This window comes from Barbus barbus, assembly GCF_936440315.1.
Source record: "Barbus barbus genome assembly, chromosome: 23".
Lineage (NCBI taxonomy): Eukaryota > Metazoa > Chordata > Actinopteri > Cypriniformes > Cyprinidae > Barbus > Barbus barbus.
Genome location: NC_136751.1, coordinates 5,477,412 through 5,492,570, shown reverse-complemented (window position 1 = coordinate 5,492,570; position 15,159 = coordinate 5,477,412). Strand labels below are relative to the sequence as shown.

At 38.5% G+C, this 15,159-nt stretch overlaps 1 protein-coding gene across 2 annotated transcripts in view; it reads left to right on the top strand.

Moving 5' to 3' along the window:
• Positions 1 to 1,226: 1,226 nt before the first annotated feature.
• The window catches only part of LOC306842974 (nectin 1b), a 230,716-nt gene continuing 216,783 nt past the window's right edge, over positions 1,227 to 15,159 (top strand). For both annotated transcript variants that reach the window (XM_079374212.1, XM_079374213.1), the window contains exon 1: positions 1,227 to 1,984. In XM_079374212.1, coding sequence (XP_079230338.1) covers positions 1,930 to 1,984 — 55 coding nt within the window. In that variant the 5' untranslated portion in view covers positions 1,227 to 1,929. The remainder of the gene's footprint in view (positions 1,985 to 15,159) is intronic.

The window sequence follows — 15,159 nt, the reverse complement described above, 5'->3', positions numbered from 1 at the left end:
AGATGCAAACTCCCATGTAAAACTAAAACTAATATTTTATCTATTTTGAGTAATAAATGCTGGAAAATAAATGTAAGCAAATATATATTACATAATTATTAATGACAATATTTATGTATTTAATCAGAATGCGCTATGTGCTTATTGTGGTCTTCTTTAAGACCAGGATGTGCATTTTTTTGCGAGATCTGGCAACAATTAATTGATTGATTTCAATGAGAAGTTACTCATCCTCACGTGAGGTAAACTGATGCGTAGCTCTGTAAAGAGAAGGGCTTTCGGTAACACTCCCACAGCGCTGTCCGGTTTACCCAGAGGAACTCACGACCAGCAGAGGGGAGTGTTTTACTACTTCCACCTCCTCAATCACCTCATATTCTGTCACACTGACTGTCCAACCTGACATAGACTTATGAAATGGGAAGAGTTACGACTGTTAATAAATAATAACGTTAGATTAAATGTGAATTGACACGGACGCGCTGACTTCAAGCCTCAACCGCAAAGTCTCTTAAAGTTGACAAGTCCTGAGTGTTACTGTATGGCTATAGTAAATAGGTAGAATAAAATAGGCAGTCGGGGGATAAAATAAGTAGTTCTTATCAACATTTTACCTCACAAATGATAATTTCATGTTGATATCTTCCGGTTTATCATGCGAAGATCTCTTTACGCATATATTTTTCAGCATGTTTGCGAATTTAATCCTCCCCTCAGAGTAAACTTTGCGCAATGTCGACTAAATCAGTGTTGCCAGATCTCAATCGTGAAAGCACGTAGTTCGAGCTGACAAAACTAAGAGTGCACATATTAGGGATCCTTGAGAATTGCTTTATTTCTTTTATTTCATGTATTGTATTTCAAAATAATATATGCATTTGTAAGAAAGCCCTGTTTACAATGACAGTGATTAATTTAGTTTCTAGTATGCATTTCTGCTCTGCACCCTTAAGCAACCTTAGTTTGTTTCCCCTGTTGTCATATTTTTAATAAAGACATCACACAGGCTACAGTGTGGCTGAAATAGTCAGTGATTATATTTGAAAGCTGCTATTTGTGTACTAGCAAACCTCAGAAACCTGCTTGTGTTCTGGAAATTATCCACAAATAGTGTGGACCACCATTGCTCATACTTACAAACTAAAACAAACACAGAGCCGCTTATTATATGCGGACATGGCAACAATGGACTAAATCCTCCTACTCGCGCTTCTAGTGTAAGCCCCGCCCCTTTCTGACGTCACCCTGATTCGGATCTCTGCTCGCGCTTGTATCAGCTACACTAGAACAGTTCAGGTTGTGGCAGCAGTGCCCGAAGTGCGCCAAACCACGGAATTGTTGCCATATTCTGGAGAATCAGTCCGTTTTCTCGGGGAAAAAAAATTACTCGGAACGGATTTCACGTCCGTTGATGCATCTTCAGCACCCAACAACAAAAAAAGAATAATCTGATAATCCCCAGACTCCCAAACTGTGGGAACAGACCGGGGCCGCTGAGACTTCTAGGACATATTCTGGTTGCTAAAAAAGTACAGACGAATCTTGTTATACGTACTTGTATTGTGGAGCCAACGGATCGGATGCATTAAACGCCCCGTTGTCCAGGGCACTGTTATTAAGCTTCTGTTTCGAGGGGGTTGAACAGCCGTACTGGATTCAACGCTTGGGATGCGGGATCCCTGAACTTATCCAGCGGACTTTTCATCTGCAGAATCAGAGAGAGTCGATGAACATCTAATATTCGAGCTTTGGGTTTGATCTAGATTCCTGGCTCACGTTGCACTGAATGCAGTTTCATTAACAGTTGACTTTCTGTCGCATAGCGAAGGGTGGACAGAAGTGGATTGTGTTGAAGTTGCATGAATCACCGGATCGCTCTTTGCAGATCGCGATATCAGATCGGATATTCGGCGCAAGGCGTGAAGCGCGATGGCGATGTTGGCGACTTTTTGGATCGTCCTGCTGGTCGCGTTAAACGCTCCAGGTAAGTCCATGAGCTCCACTGAAGCATGTTTCGTTAGTCAAATATGCGCTTTTGTAGGCGTCTCAAAAAGAACAGATCTGTGCATGCTTCATAAATGTGTAAAGTTAATCTAAACCATCTGATGATACAGTGTTGCCATAATTAAGATAAATGCACTGAAAGCGAACGCGTGAGAGCATAAGATGCAGGCAGATGGCGACAGTGATGCTGCGCTGGAATATGTGCTGCTTGTTAGTTGTGAATTATTGGATAGCTCAGGTAAGAGCCTATAAGGGAACAGAGAGATGAGTAAATTAGTTTTCAAGACATAAAGGATATTCATGTTTACACATACAAGTTATTATTAATTTATTTAATTAGACTTTGTTTGACGGTATAATTTGACGCCAGATGTCAAATGAGTGGCTTGGATGGAGACGGGTCAAGTAACCCGAAGCGATGAACCATTCGCGTTACAAATTGATAGCAGCTGCTTTTATTATTACATCAGGTGCTTACTGTTTGAGTAAATACATATATGTTACTGTTTGAGTAAAAAAATATATATCATTGGTCAGCACCATTTTTTTTTACATTAAAATGCTTCAAGAAATGCAGTTCATACAAAAATGACTTGAATGCATCTCTTGGTGTCTGTAAACTATAAAAATAAACTCTGGCATAATGTTTTAACATGTGTCGTCATTGGTCATCAAAAAAGCAACCAATTGAACTTTTTTCAACACAAGTGAAACATTTAATAGAATTTTCTGTGCCAAGTTGTAAGCTAAATTTTTATTTAAAAATGTATGTTAGCTGCATTTCTTTTTTTTTTTTTTGTCTCATGACTCAACATTCTAGCTATTTTTTTGTAAACCAATTAGTGTTGGGAATTAATACAGTTCACAATGTTCTAAGGTGCAGCAGCTATTGTTGAAGTCAAGTATGGGTTGCAATTAGTGAACTTTCTCTTGGCTGCCAGATTAAAGCGCTTGCTTTGTCTGTGATTGGTATATGGGTGTGACTCCTGTGAAGATCAGAGAAGCTGCCCTCCCTCGTTCATCCCCTCTACCTGAACCTTCCTTCCTGTGAAACAAATGCATCACATGAATTGACACAATAACTTGACTTAAACAGTCAGTCCCCCTTTTAAAAAGCATCCTGTTCCTTTATCAGCAAGAGTATTCAATTCATGTGCGTTCCCCAGAGTGTCTGACAGTACTACTGTTGGCCCAGCGTTAGGTGTCTTTTAATAAACTGCTCTTGAGAGTATATTTTCCAATCAATACTGCACTGCTGACCTCTAATGTTGTAAACAAACCGTCTGATGTATTGGCTGGTCTTAGAGCGCATCTCTGGCCTGCCCCCAGTGGCTCTATAGAGGAAGTTAAGCCAGTCATAACAGCTGTTTGGGGTCAGCTGAGTGAAAGGCTTATGTGATAACACTTGAACCTCCTTTCATTGGGTGATTATTCCTAGTATCATCTCGTTTTTAGTGATGGAGACTTGATTAAAACATTTCAGTGATATTTTGCTTCTCAATGTGTTGCTGCTATTTGTAGTGATAGAGTGCGTTGCTAAAATTTTGCAAGGCTCACTGAATTCCTAGCTCTTACCATAAGGAGATGATTTTATCGCTAAGCTTTGTGTAATATATGGCACCTTGTACAGTTGCAAATATCTTAGCTTGAACATGTTGCCTTTGGCGTGACTCCAGAAACAGAACAGCCTTATTTAAACCACACAGTAGCCAAATGTTTGTGTGTCTCTAAGGCTGCTTCAGATTCAGTTCCTGTAGACTTTTGTCATGTGATCTAAACTTGCATGGCAAGATGATACAGGATCTAGATCTGGAATTGTGCCCAAGCAAAATTTTCGATGATAGCATACAGTATTAAAAGAGTCAGCAAATTTGAGCATTTGTTCCTGTGGGTAAGAGATGACTTCAGAAATAATTATTTGGCTTGCATTTCCCACCGTTAGCAATGACGGCTAACTTAACAGAGCAAAATATTTCACCTTCTTGACATTAATGACATGCACATAACTATTAATTTCTTCCCAGGCTATAATTTAAGACTTCAAAGTCATACAGAATAAAATCCCAGGGCAAAAAAATATAGGAGCATACAAAAAGTCACAAAGATCCGTTCAGACAAGATCCTTGAGCAAACAAACCCAAGCATGCCCTGATGACAAGACACCTTGCAAATCTAAATGATATACACAACCCGGGCGCACTGAACACATCCCTCTTTGTTCACCTCTGCGCAGTGTTTACTAGACACTTGCCATGCCAATTAACAGCTGGAATGGGGGTCTAAGACATCTGGTTATTGTTTCTCCTTCTAAAGCAAAACAATCAATCAGCATAAATCTAACTCTACGTGCACATGTACATGTCGGAGTTGGCAGGGCTGCTCTCAACCTGCGTTCACAAACACGTGCAGCTACACGTACAGCTGAATGCTTAACGCTGCTTCAAAGTCGAGTAAAATAACAAAGTGTAATGAATTATATGGATTCTGTGATTCGACACCCAAGGCTCTTCCATTGAAAAGCATGGACAGAAGTGTTGTAATATATAATGTTATCTGTCTGAGATTCACACCCCCTTTTTTGCCAAGTTGGAACCCGCCAGACTAATCTATTAATTGGGCAATTTGCATCCTGTTGATTGTAATGCGGCTCGAGGAATCCATCGGATGTCCCGGTCTATTGATAATGCCTGAAATGGCTCAGCACTAGGCCAGATCAATCAATAGATTGACGCTTTATGAACTCGCAAGTCCTTTTTAAAAGCACTGTTTACCCAAAAATGGAGATTCTGTCATGATTTACTGACCCTCGTGCCATTCCGAACATGTGCGACTTGCTTTCTTTTGCAAGGGAAACATAATAGTGGTCATGAAAACTGGTTGCCAACATTTTCAAAATATGTTCTTTTGTGTTCTACATGCAAGTCTTGCAGGTTATGAATGACATGAGGGTGGGTAAATGATTTTGGGTGAACTATCCCTTTTACTTTGTTTATAGGGCTCTTCTACTTTAACATGATGGTTTTCTTTCAGGAAGACAGAAAAATGCTGCTGTAAAGCAAATATGGTGAATTTCACCAATGCATGCTGGGCTGTGATACAGCATGCCTGTGCTTTCCCTTATTCATATGAAAACACATCTAAATCTTCATTCAACAACTCAAAAAGATGGAAGAGAAGAGTAATGGAACGGACTGTGCCTTTTGATAGTGATTACATGACTTACAGCTCTCCCTTTAGAGTAAAACAGATGCTACATGGATAATTTCTTCTAACCTCCAGTGCTTGGCGAACCATCATTGATTCATAAATCATCATTTCCTCCAGTGATACCTTTTTAGCAATACTTTTTTCTATTTACGGAATGGAAAACTTTATAATGCTTCAGAAATAAGCATTCATCATGGTTTGGCCCGGTTTAAGGAGTACTTCACGGAGGAGCTCTGATCTATACCTTAATTATTTGAATCCACCACAAACATCAATTTTACTAAGAGGGCTGGTTCAAGGTGAAATACCCAGGAAAGTGGTTTGTGAGTGCGTGTTGCAATCAGTCGAGTTAATCCAGGGTAGAAGAATGGCTGAATGCCAAAAATGCTTTTTCACCTGTTTCTAAAGCACCTTCAGCTACTGCATGTACAATATGAAAGGTGGTTTTATCAGTGAACTTTATAAATTAAATATGTACAATATAGATGCCACTGCATTTTTTTTCATGAAATTCATTCTATGATTGATGCAAATACAAATGGCAAGTCATCAGTGAGTGCTGAATTGCTAATCAAGAACTGATTCAATCAACATTTTCTTTTCTAGTGTGTTTTTTTTTTTTTATATATTTCTATAAATAAGAGGGGAAAAGCACAGTCATTTCTTTATTTCCATTTCCTTTGAAATAATGTGCACTGATGAAATGTTCAAAATTGTGAATAGGATGACATAGGGTCAATTCTGATTTCAGGTCGACTTTAATATTTTACTAACCAGAACGGAACAAATACCCGGTTGGCCTTGTTACCCATGAGTCCCCTTTCCTCCGAGCACGACAGCTGATTCTGTGCGTTCTGCTCTTTGATCACAAAGTCTTGCCTGATTTGTGTAGAGATGATCCTGTGGTTCATGTAAAAGATCAGGATTATTTTCCTGGCTGGAGGAATCATGTTTGAATTTCGTTTGAAGTGGTTCAATCAAGAGAGAGAAGAAGAACATCTTGTGATATTCCCCCTCTTGCGTGTTTTGATTATCCCATTGACTGTGAAAGCCATATTTGAGTGGCATTTTTAATTTGTGAGTTTTGCCAACACTCTCTAAATTGCTGCGATGAGCAATATCAGATCGCCCGGGGTCTTTCACAGATGTGTACGAGAAATATTACAAATTCGTAAAAGAGTTCAGCGAGGGGAAAACATATGTTGTTTGCTGCAAAAGCTCGGCTCTCTTTCACGTCAAATGGCTTTATGCTTTTCTTTATGTGCAACGACAGGAATTCAGTCATTCATTTTGAGGTCAAAAGGTGAGCCTATTAATGTCAGCCTGCTTTGAAGGTCTAAGTGATATACAAGCTGTTGTGACCCCAACAATAGATGGCTTAAATGGCAAACAAGTGTGTGTGTGTGCATGTGTGGGTGTAAAACCATCACTTGTTCCACTCCACCCATGAGAAACTAGGGTAAGTTCAGACAGATGGTTAACACTCCTCAATTGTATTTCCAAATGGGTTGAAAATCTGTTTTATTCTCAAGTAAAACGTTCATTACTTTTGCATTAGGTGAGTCCCATAGCATTTTAAACCATTTTCAGTTCACATCAGAATATATTATGTAAGTGTGAACTGAAACGGTTTGGGTGAAGGGACCTGATTTTAGCAGTTTCAGCCACGCTTTGATGCCGTTTATCACTTATAACCGCTTTCTTTGACGGTGTTTAACAATGAGGTGCATTAAAAAGCCACTTTCTATTTATTGATTTCATCTGTCAGTGTGCCCATTCATTGAACTGGAGTTTAGTCATGCATTTTAAATGACTTAAGATGGCAGTTTTATTCATTTATTTTTCTACTAAGATAATTGTGTTATTTCTCGCAGTAACCTTGATTTCATATGCTTTATGCAAACTTGTTTTATTTCATTGAAAGTGGCCTTGTTCAGTATATCGAAGGCACCTGTTTGCTCTATTCAAACGCTGCAGACTTGGCGAAGATGCTTGCTCATCTAGACACAATTTTAAGGTATCATAGGTGAGCTCCCAACGTGACGGCTGTTCCAAAATGTAATTATGTTGCCTTCTAAGGTGCTGTCTTGTAGCCAAATTGAAGCATCACACATATGCTTTGTGGCGAAAGCACTCTCATAATGCATTTTGACCAATATGGCGATATGTATGTATAAAATCTATTCAGTATGGAACAATAGCTTAAAACTGCAGTAGAGTATTTTACCCAATAACTGTTTTGTGCATTTTATTTTTTGGGTATCATATTGTTAGGATGACAACATGCTAATTACATCTCCTATGCAGGTGCCCTAACCATTCGCTTTTGAGGGTCAGTTTCAGTTAGGAGTAGTTTTGGAACAGAGCATTTGTATTGTTATCCGAGTAAATTTAGCTTTTAATTACTGCAGTGTAAAACAAAGTAAGGTGTGATTTACAGGTGAGAGAGCAGGTTATCGTGTACCCCTCATCATCAAGCAGCAGCGATCTATGGGGTCTGCCCAGCCATTCCTGAAATTAACAGTGTAGAAATCTATTAACATGAACCGCAGTCCACAGCGGTGCTCAAGATTAAATTGACTGTGCCAAAACAGCAGAAGCATACTCAATCCACTCGGCTTCAGTGAGCTGAATACATTGTCTGCACAAATGTAAGAGATCACAATACAAACTTCACTCAAATACGTCACATTAGTTGGCTGTGCTTGTAGTTCTGTTTTATAGTTGTGTCGATGGGTACTTGTCTCCAGTCCTTCATCATAATGAGATTATAGCCCGGAAAGGTGAGGTTTTACAGCAGAGTATACATGAAATTGCTGTTTGTCAGTCACAACACTTTTGCATTCTTCAGATACACTGGAAAAGAGCTGTTTTAGATTTGAAGAGCTGAAAATGAGAAAGAAAAGTGCTGTGTGTGCGGGTTTTCCAAAAACTAGAGTTCTGTCATTATTGGTAGATCATGAAAAGTGCAGGATTCAGCAAAATTGGTCATGATTATCAACTCTCATCCCGATGGTGGCCCCCCATTGTCCAAGGCATCACACAAATCTTGAAGTTGGAAATGACTCATTTTAACTTCCAAAGCAAATCAAAATGGCATTTTTTGCATTGTATTTTAATATTTAAAATAACCTAATAACCACATTTATTGAGTCTAATAAGTCCAATACATTAAAAAAAAAAAAAATTAAAAATGTGTTCAAGGGTTAGAGATACATATCACATGTCTGCTTGCCTTTTTTTGTTTGAGGAAAACTATACACTAAACCTTTGAATTATAATTTTTTTGTTGTAAAAAAATAATTGTCACTTGCTGTTTTTTTACTGTTAGGGAAATTTACTAGCAGGTTATGAGTGAAAAGTGTTTTAGATAGATAGATAGATAGATAGATAGATAGATAGATAGATAGATAGATAGATAGATAGATAGATAGATAGATAGATAGATAGAAGGTATCACTTCATTATAATTTTCATAAGCTATATAATGCCTACAATTGCGGCTCAACTCACTTTATATTCAACACTAAAAGCTGCTTGTCTGAGGAACCTGGAAACGCAGGTGTTTGTTGTGATGTCATGATAATTTCATCTTTGAGCCACCCCCCGCCTCACTTCCTTTCCCATTGCTGTTTAATTGTCTGCGCTGTATTGTGTGTTCTGGGGATGATGGAGGCTGGGAAAGGTCTGTGCGGTATGTTCCCTCATATAGATCATTGCCTTTCAGGCTGGTTAAAGCGATTTCCTCAACTCCAAATGCTCATCTTAGTTGGATTAAACATTTTGGGGGAATGAACACTTCCAATGATGGATGAGCATCAAGCACAGAAATGCAATTATTCAGAATGTGAATTTGTCTAGCTCTGAAATGTAATCCAAGTAATAACTTGGCACCATGCAAACTTGATTCTGCAAAATTTGAATAATTTTGCTTTCAGACACCCTCGGTTCTGTTTACCCACTAGGCTTGTTGCTTATTGGTGCTTACCTCTGTGGAGGTTCTGGTATCCAGGATTTACTTCAAGTAGTTGCTCTCGTTTTTGCTTTTGTAATATTTGCTTTATACAAAATGTAACATTTGATTGCGGCGTTTACCATGGCCAGAAACTCTTTTCTTGATTAGCTGTTTTCAGATGTTTACAATTGGCTCGTTCGCACTGAAGTTGACCCAAATGGTCCACGGTTTCATGTCTTTGAGCTGATTGGCTTGTTGCATGCGCCTGTAATTGCCAGATGGGGATGTGTTCTTATTTGAAGTGGATCTTTTAAAAACTAAAAACCAGATGAAGCAGGGTCATAAAAGAGGACGTTGATCAGAAGCAGGTGTCTCCCAAAGGGTCATGGAGCTTGTAAGGGTGAAAAACCTGCAGAACTCATCAGCCGAACCTCAATAAGTGCTGCTTAACCCCAAGAGGTCACAGGAAAAGTCTTTTATTGCATGTGTTTCTGTCTGTTTGTCTGTCCTCCTTGGAGAGAGATAGTCATAACTGTCTGACAATGACACATGGCACTGCATTTGGCGGGGGCCGCTCACCGGATGGAGTTCTGCTGTGAAAGTGATTATACAGACATTTGGGTTGGATGGTTAAACATTAGCATGCAGAGGAGAGCTCCATCCAATTCCCTTGGAGTAGCTGGGTTTATTCGGTACTGGGGTGATGCATGGAAAGCCGCCCCAAGCTGAGGAAGAACAGTCAGAGTGACAGCCAAATAATATTACTATGGTGAATTTACCTCATGGACCACTGCTAGCAACCCCTGCAGACTGTTAATGCAGCATTTGAAATGCTGGTTGGAACTCCTGTGTTGTGCGCAGTGGGAATTTTGATGCAAGCACAATTAATTTTTGTATCTTATTAATATGGGTTTGATGTATATATATAATTTGATGTATATATATAATTTTTTTTTTTTTTTTTTTTTCTGAAATATCTGCATATCTTTTTTTTAAATACACCTCTACTTGAAGCAACACTGCAAACTATTAAAACTGGTTGGTTTCTTGAATGTTAGTTAATTCTGTTTTACTGCAGTGACACAATTTGAGCTTGTTTAAAAAAAAAAACGCTGGACAAAATATACTCATTAATATTACACTATCTGAATGAAAGTATCTAGCCCAAATCAGTTATTCATTGTTGCTTCTCAATTATGTTTATCTTGTTTCAAGAATTTTTAGCATGTATGTGGAAGCCTGTTTCTGCCACGGAATGAAAAAAAAATAATAATAATTTACTTTTTGTCTTAGAATACCGAATTCATATCTTGCAATTCAGTTTTTTTTTTTTTTTTTTCATTCTTAGAATTAAGCAACTCTATATATCTGTATATTTTACAGTTCTGTTTTTTTCCCCTCAGGATTACAAGAAAAAAAAAATAGAATTGCAAAGAGAATTCTGTAGTGGAGACAGACTTCCATGTTTATCCACTTTTGCAAAAGTCTCAAATTGAGCATTGCAGTGAAGATGGGAAATTGCAGTGTGCAAGTTATGTGTCTTGTGATTTGCATATTTTGCGTGCAAAAAAAATATTTTTACCCAGAATTCTTCCTGAGAAATCTCCTGGTGATACATACATGGTTTTTCTTAAAAAGCGGTTTTCTTTTGTAATGCAAAAATGTTGCATCCGCAGGACTTCAGCTGTTGTTTGAGTCTGTAGTGCACATTTAGGCGGTGCTGTGCGGCTCTGTCTAGATGTGGCGTAGCCGCTCGATGGTGAATTAAACATGAGTGAGAGCTCCTGATCTAAATAATGGAGTGGATGTGACAGCACAGAGTGTTTCTGCACCGCACAGCTGACTGCACAAATAACATTAAAACAGAGTAAGTGCTAAATTAACACACATACACACACACACAAGCGCATCCTCTTTCTCTTTATTGATGGTGGTTCTTTAGGTAGGTCTGTGAAGTGTGTTAGTGGCATCAGGTTGACCTGAAAGTGACCCTGCGTGGGGAACCTTTAGCCTCAGTGTCCTTCGGATGAGGGTGTATGTGACGTCTCAGTGCAGAACGTATTTGTCTGCGTGCACCTGCGACTGTCTCTGCGCACATGCATGCGCCACTGCTACACACACTTGTTTTCCAGGTCCCTGATCACACAAACCTCTCCCTTCCATCCGTCCAAATGGAGTTCTTGTTTTATCTGCAAAGCGCAGCTGCAATTTTCTGCTTCAAACCCCTGAAAATCCTGTTCTGTTTCAGGTCGAAATGCTTGAATCAGCCGACTAAAGAAAAACGAAATCAATAAATGGGGGGCCAATCTTGCTTGTGCTGTTCTGATTTGGTATTAATCTGATTTAGCGATTCTCATCTCGATTTAGAGATTAAATGGTTAAGCCCACCCATCCTCCCACCCTTGGTTTTCCACTCGCTGAACAGATACTTGAGCTGTATTACTGCAGCGTTTCCCCTCCTCCTTCTGTTGGCTTCTTTTATTTTCTCCTCTTTTTCTTGCAGAATTTTCAGAATAGGCTCCTTTTCAATTTATAACTAGGAATTTGAATTAAATTGGCCACAGGATGATGAATTAGAATGGCCAGAAAAGGAATTACAACTGAATACATTTGAACACAGTCACTCGAGAGGAATTTCATTAGTCCAGTGTTCATGAGTTAATTGTGATTAATTATGGCTGTTTGTTCCCTGAAATGCAGAATATGAGACCACTAGTAGATCAGTTTTTAATACATTTTATTCATAAAAAAAATAATTTATTAACATAAAAAGAATGTGTTTTGCCTCAATAAACTCCTAATTTGCTACTTATTATTAGTTAGTAAGGTAGTTGTTAAATGTAGGTACTGGGAAGGATTAGGGATGCAGAATATGGTCATGAAGAATATGTGCTTTATAAGTACTAATAAACAGTTAATAACAGGCATGCCAACAATCAATTGGTTAATAGTGAGAATTGGTCCCTATAGTAAAGTGTTAACATATTTTTATCAAACTTTTTGCTCATTTCTGAATCAGGCTTGAATCAGATTTTCAGTTTAGCATCCTGTTTGCTCAGTCATTTCAAATTCTGGAATTGAATTTGAATTATCAGTACATTCTTTATTCGTCTCCGGCTGTGTTATCTATGGATCAGCTCATTAGGATTCCTCATATATTTAAATGGAATCCTCTCAGAGGTTCTGTCTGTCCCTATCATCTCTCTCTCTCTCTCTCTCTCTCTCTCTCTCTCTCTCTACATGAAAGTCTGAACTTTGCTTGTTTGGGGTGCCAGGCCGCCCATGGCTAGTAAATGACTAATCTAGGCCACCGTGTTCACTGTTGTTAACTTCTGGATAAAAAATAACATACATTTAGAACATTTTCTTTCATGTATGGATGACTTTAGTCATGCTGCTAGCATGAAGAGCACAAATTAATTTAGAAAAAAGAAAAAAAAATCAGTGTCCACTTAAATTAGAGCAACATTATTAGTTAAAATGATTTTAGTACATGAACAAAGGTTTATATATATCATATGTCTGATTAGGCCAAAATTGGAAGCAGATAATATTCTGCTTTATATTCCTTTCCAACAGTATTCTCTTTTTCTATGCCAAAAGAACTAAACAGTGATCCATCATTGCTAATTTACCTTATCATGTTTAGATTTTAATTGAAATACGATATTATAGATCAGAGCTTTGGTTTGAATGCTGTTCAGTTTTTTTTTTTTTGGATTGGGGGGATTAGGGTACAAGTATGTGATTTACATATATTTATCATTTTAAAATTGTATAAATCATATAATATAGTCAAAATATTTTATATAATTATTATAAATGTTTTCATGTATTTTACATAATACATTTAAGGTTTAAGTTTACAAAGGGCATTTGTAAAAAGTGAACATTTATCATTGTATATTTATCAGTATTGGACAGATTTTGCTATCACTGCTTCTCTATAATAATATATTTCTGAGGAGTGTAGCAGAGCTTTATAGCTGTCTGTCATGTGCCTATGTAGGGGTTTATGTTGAGTCTTTATCAAACCTTCCACTTCACAGGCTCCATATGAGATAAACCAGTGAGGGCTCTGCTGAGAGGCATCCAGCAGGGGTAATGGTGTCACGCTAGAGAAGTGGGCCGGTTAGTCAGAGCACTGATCTGGGATTGAGCGATTGGATAATTCCAGGCCTTCCGTTAAAATCCTGTGTATGCCTCTGAAATAACATAGATCAGATTCTCACACATGTACGCACACACACAGGCCCCTCAGACTGAACAAGTCAATTTACTACAGGCAGCTGGGCTGATATGCCTCCATTAAAAGAGACATGCACTGGCGATTACTGGCCTGCACAAAAGCGTCAGTCAGGGGAATAGAGAGGAGGAATTCTGTGAATATAGCTGCAGTTTTCCTGCCTGTTATCTCTCCAAGGGCACAGTAAGTCTACAGATCCTGTATTGGATGGATGTGTGAGTGTGAATGTTTGTGTGTTTGTGTAATTGGCAAATCAAAGATCGGATGAAGGGAAGCCAAGGACTGGGGTTGCTAAGCAGATCTAGTTAGTAGTTATGAATAAAAAATATTACATCATGCTGTAAGTAATTTTGAATTGATCATTTCCTTTGTTCCATTATGGTTTGTTTTTAACAAATCCCAAATTTAAAAAAAAAGTTGTCGCGCATCAATAGAAAAACGCACTTCAGTTGTAGTCAGATTCAAAACGGTAATGCATTCTAAATAAATCTGATTGGTGGAGCCACTTTGAAGAAACTGTAAATTAGTGATGTATGCACCATACAGTGATTATATTAATGTCACAGTTGTATCATTTGCAGCTGCTTATGCAGCTCCCAAGTTATTTATTGCACAGGCAGAGAGACACAACAAGCATGTGTTTGTTGGATGAAATGTTTCCATTTTTTAATGAGTTTTGATAGGTACTTGTTTAATATTTCCAGGCTGCAGATTGTTAGGAGTGCAGAGCATGGTTCAAAGCAACAATATAGTTGTAGTAAGAAAGGGAGGGGAAATTGGTCTGCTTTAGAAAACAAACACAGGCTTTAGTTATCCTGCTTGGCAGTGCACATCTGCTCCCACTGCGTCCTGCTAAGACTCTACACTGACTCAGGCAAGTGCTCGGATAGACCTACCTAAGATCAATACCTTCTCAGCTATCTCCAACTGTTCTGAAATCCCAAACCAGCTACCGATTGAGATGTAAAATCTGGAGATGAGGGAATTTTCTCTCCTATATCTGCTATGGCCAAAAATCCAGATCTTTGTTTATTGGAAGGCTGTCTTTTTGCATTACTTGCTCAGAATAGGAGTTAACTTTTCATTCATGCTGAAATTGTTCTGATTGGCCAGACAGGTAGAGATATAGACAGTTCCAGAGTGAAAGCCGAGAGATGGCTTGCTGTTTTGGCATTGATCCTGTTCTGGCCTGGCAGGCTCTGATGCCAGAGTAACTAATGTAGTCTGATATTGATTCACCAGTTTCAGGCATGGCTGCACAGCTCCATGTCACTACTTCATTTAGAGAGGGAAAATTTCTGCCCAAATGCACCCACACATCTGCCACCGTTCTAGCACTTTTTGTCTTTCACATGTCTGTGGGTAGCGGGTTCACATCACATTTCACCTTATTGTGTATGTGTGGGGTTTTGTCAGTGTAGCTCTGCAATAAACTTCTACTGAATTTTTCACATCATACGATTAACATTCTTTATGCAAAGTGCTCCTGGGATGCCTCAAAATGCTGTCTACGTAGGCAGCTCAATAGATTTTGGAACAAAACTTGTGAGTGTAAGTGACAGATGGAAAGATAAAAAAATAGAAAGAAAAAGAGAGACGCTTATAGATTTCATCCTTTCCTGTGTCAGAGAAGGGACAGACAGAGGGTGAGAAATAATGGAGAGAGGTGTTAAAAAATGAGGGAAGAATATTCTGTTCAGACATTGTGATGGCCACACTAATGGAACAGACTGCCGATATGTTCCGC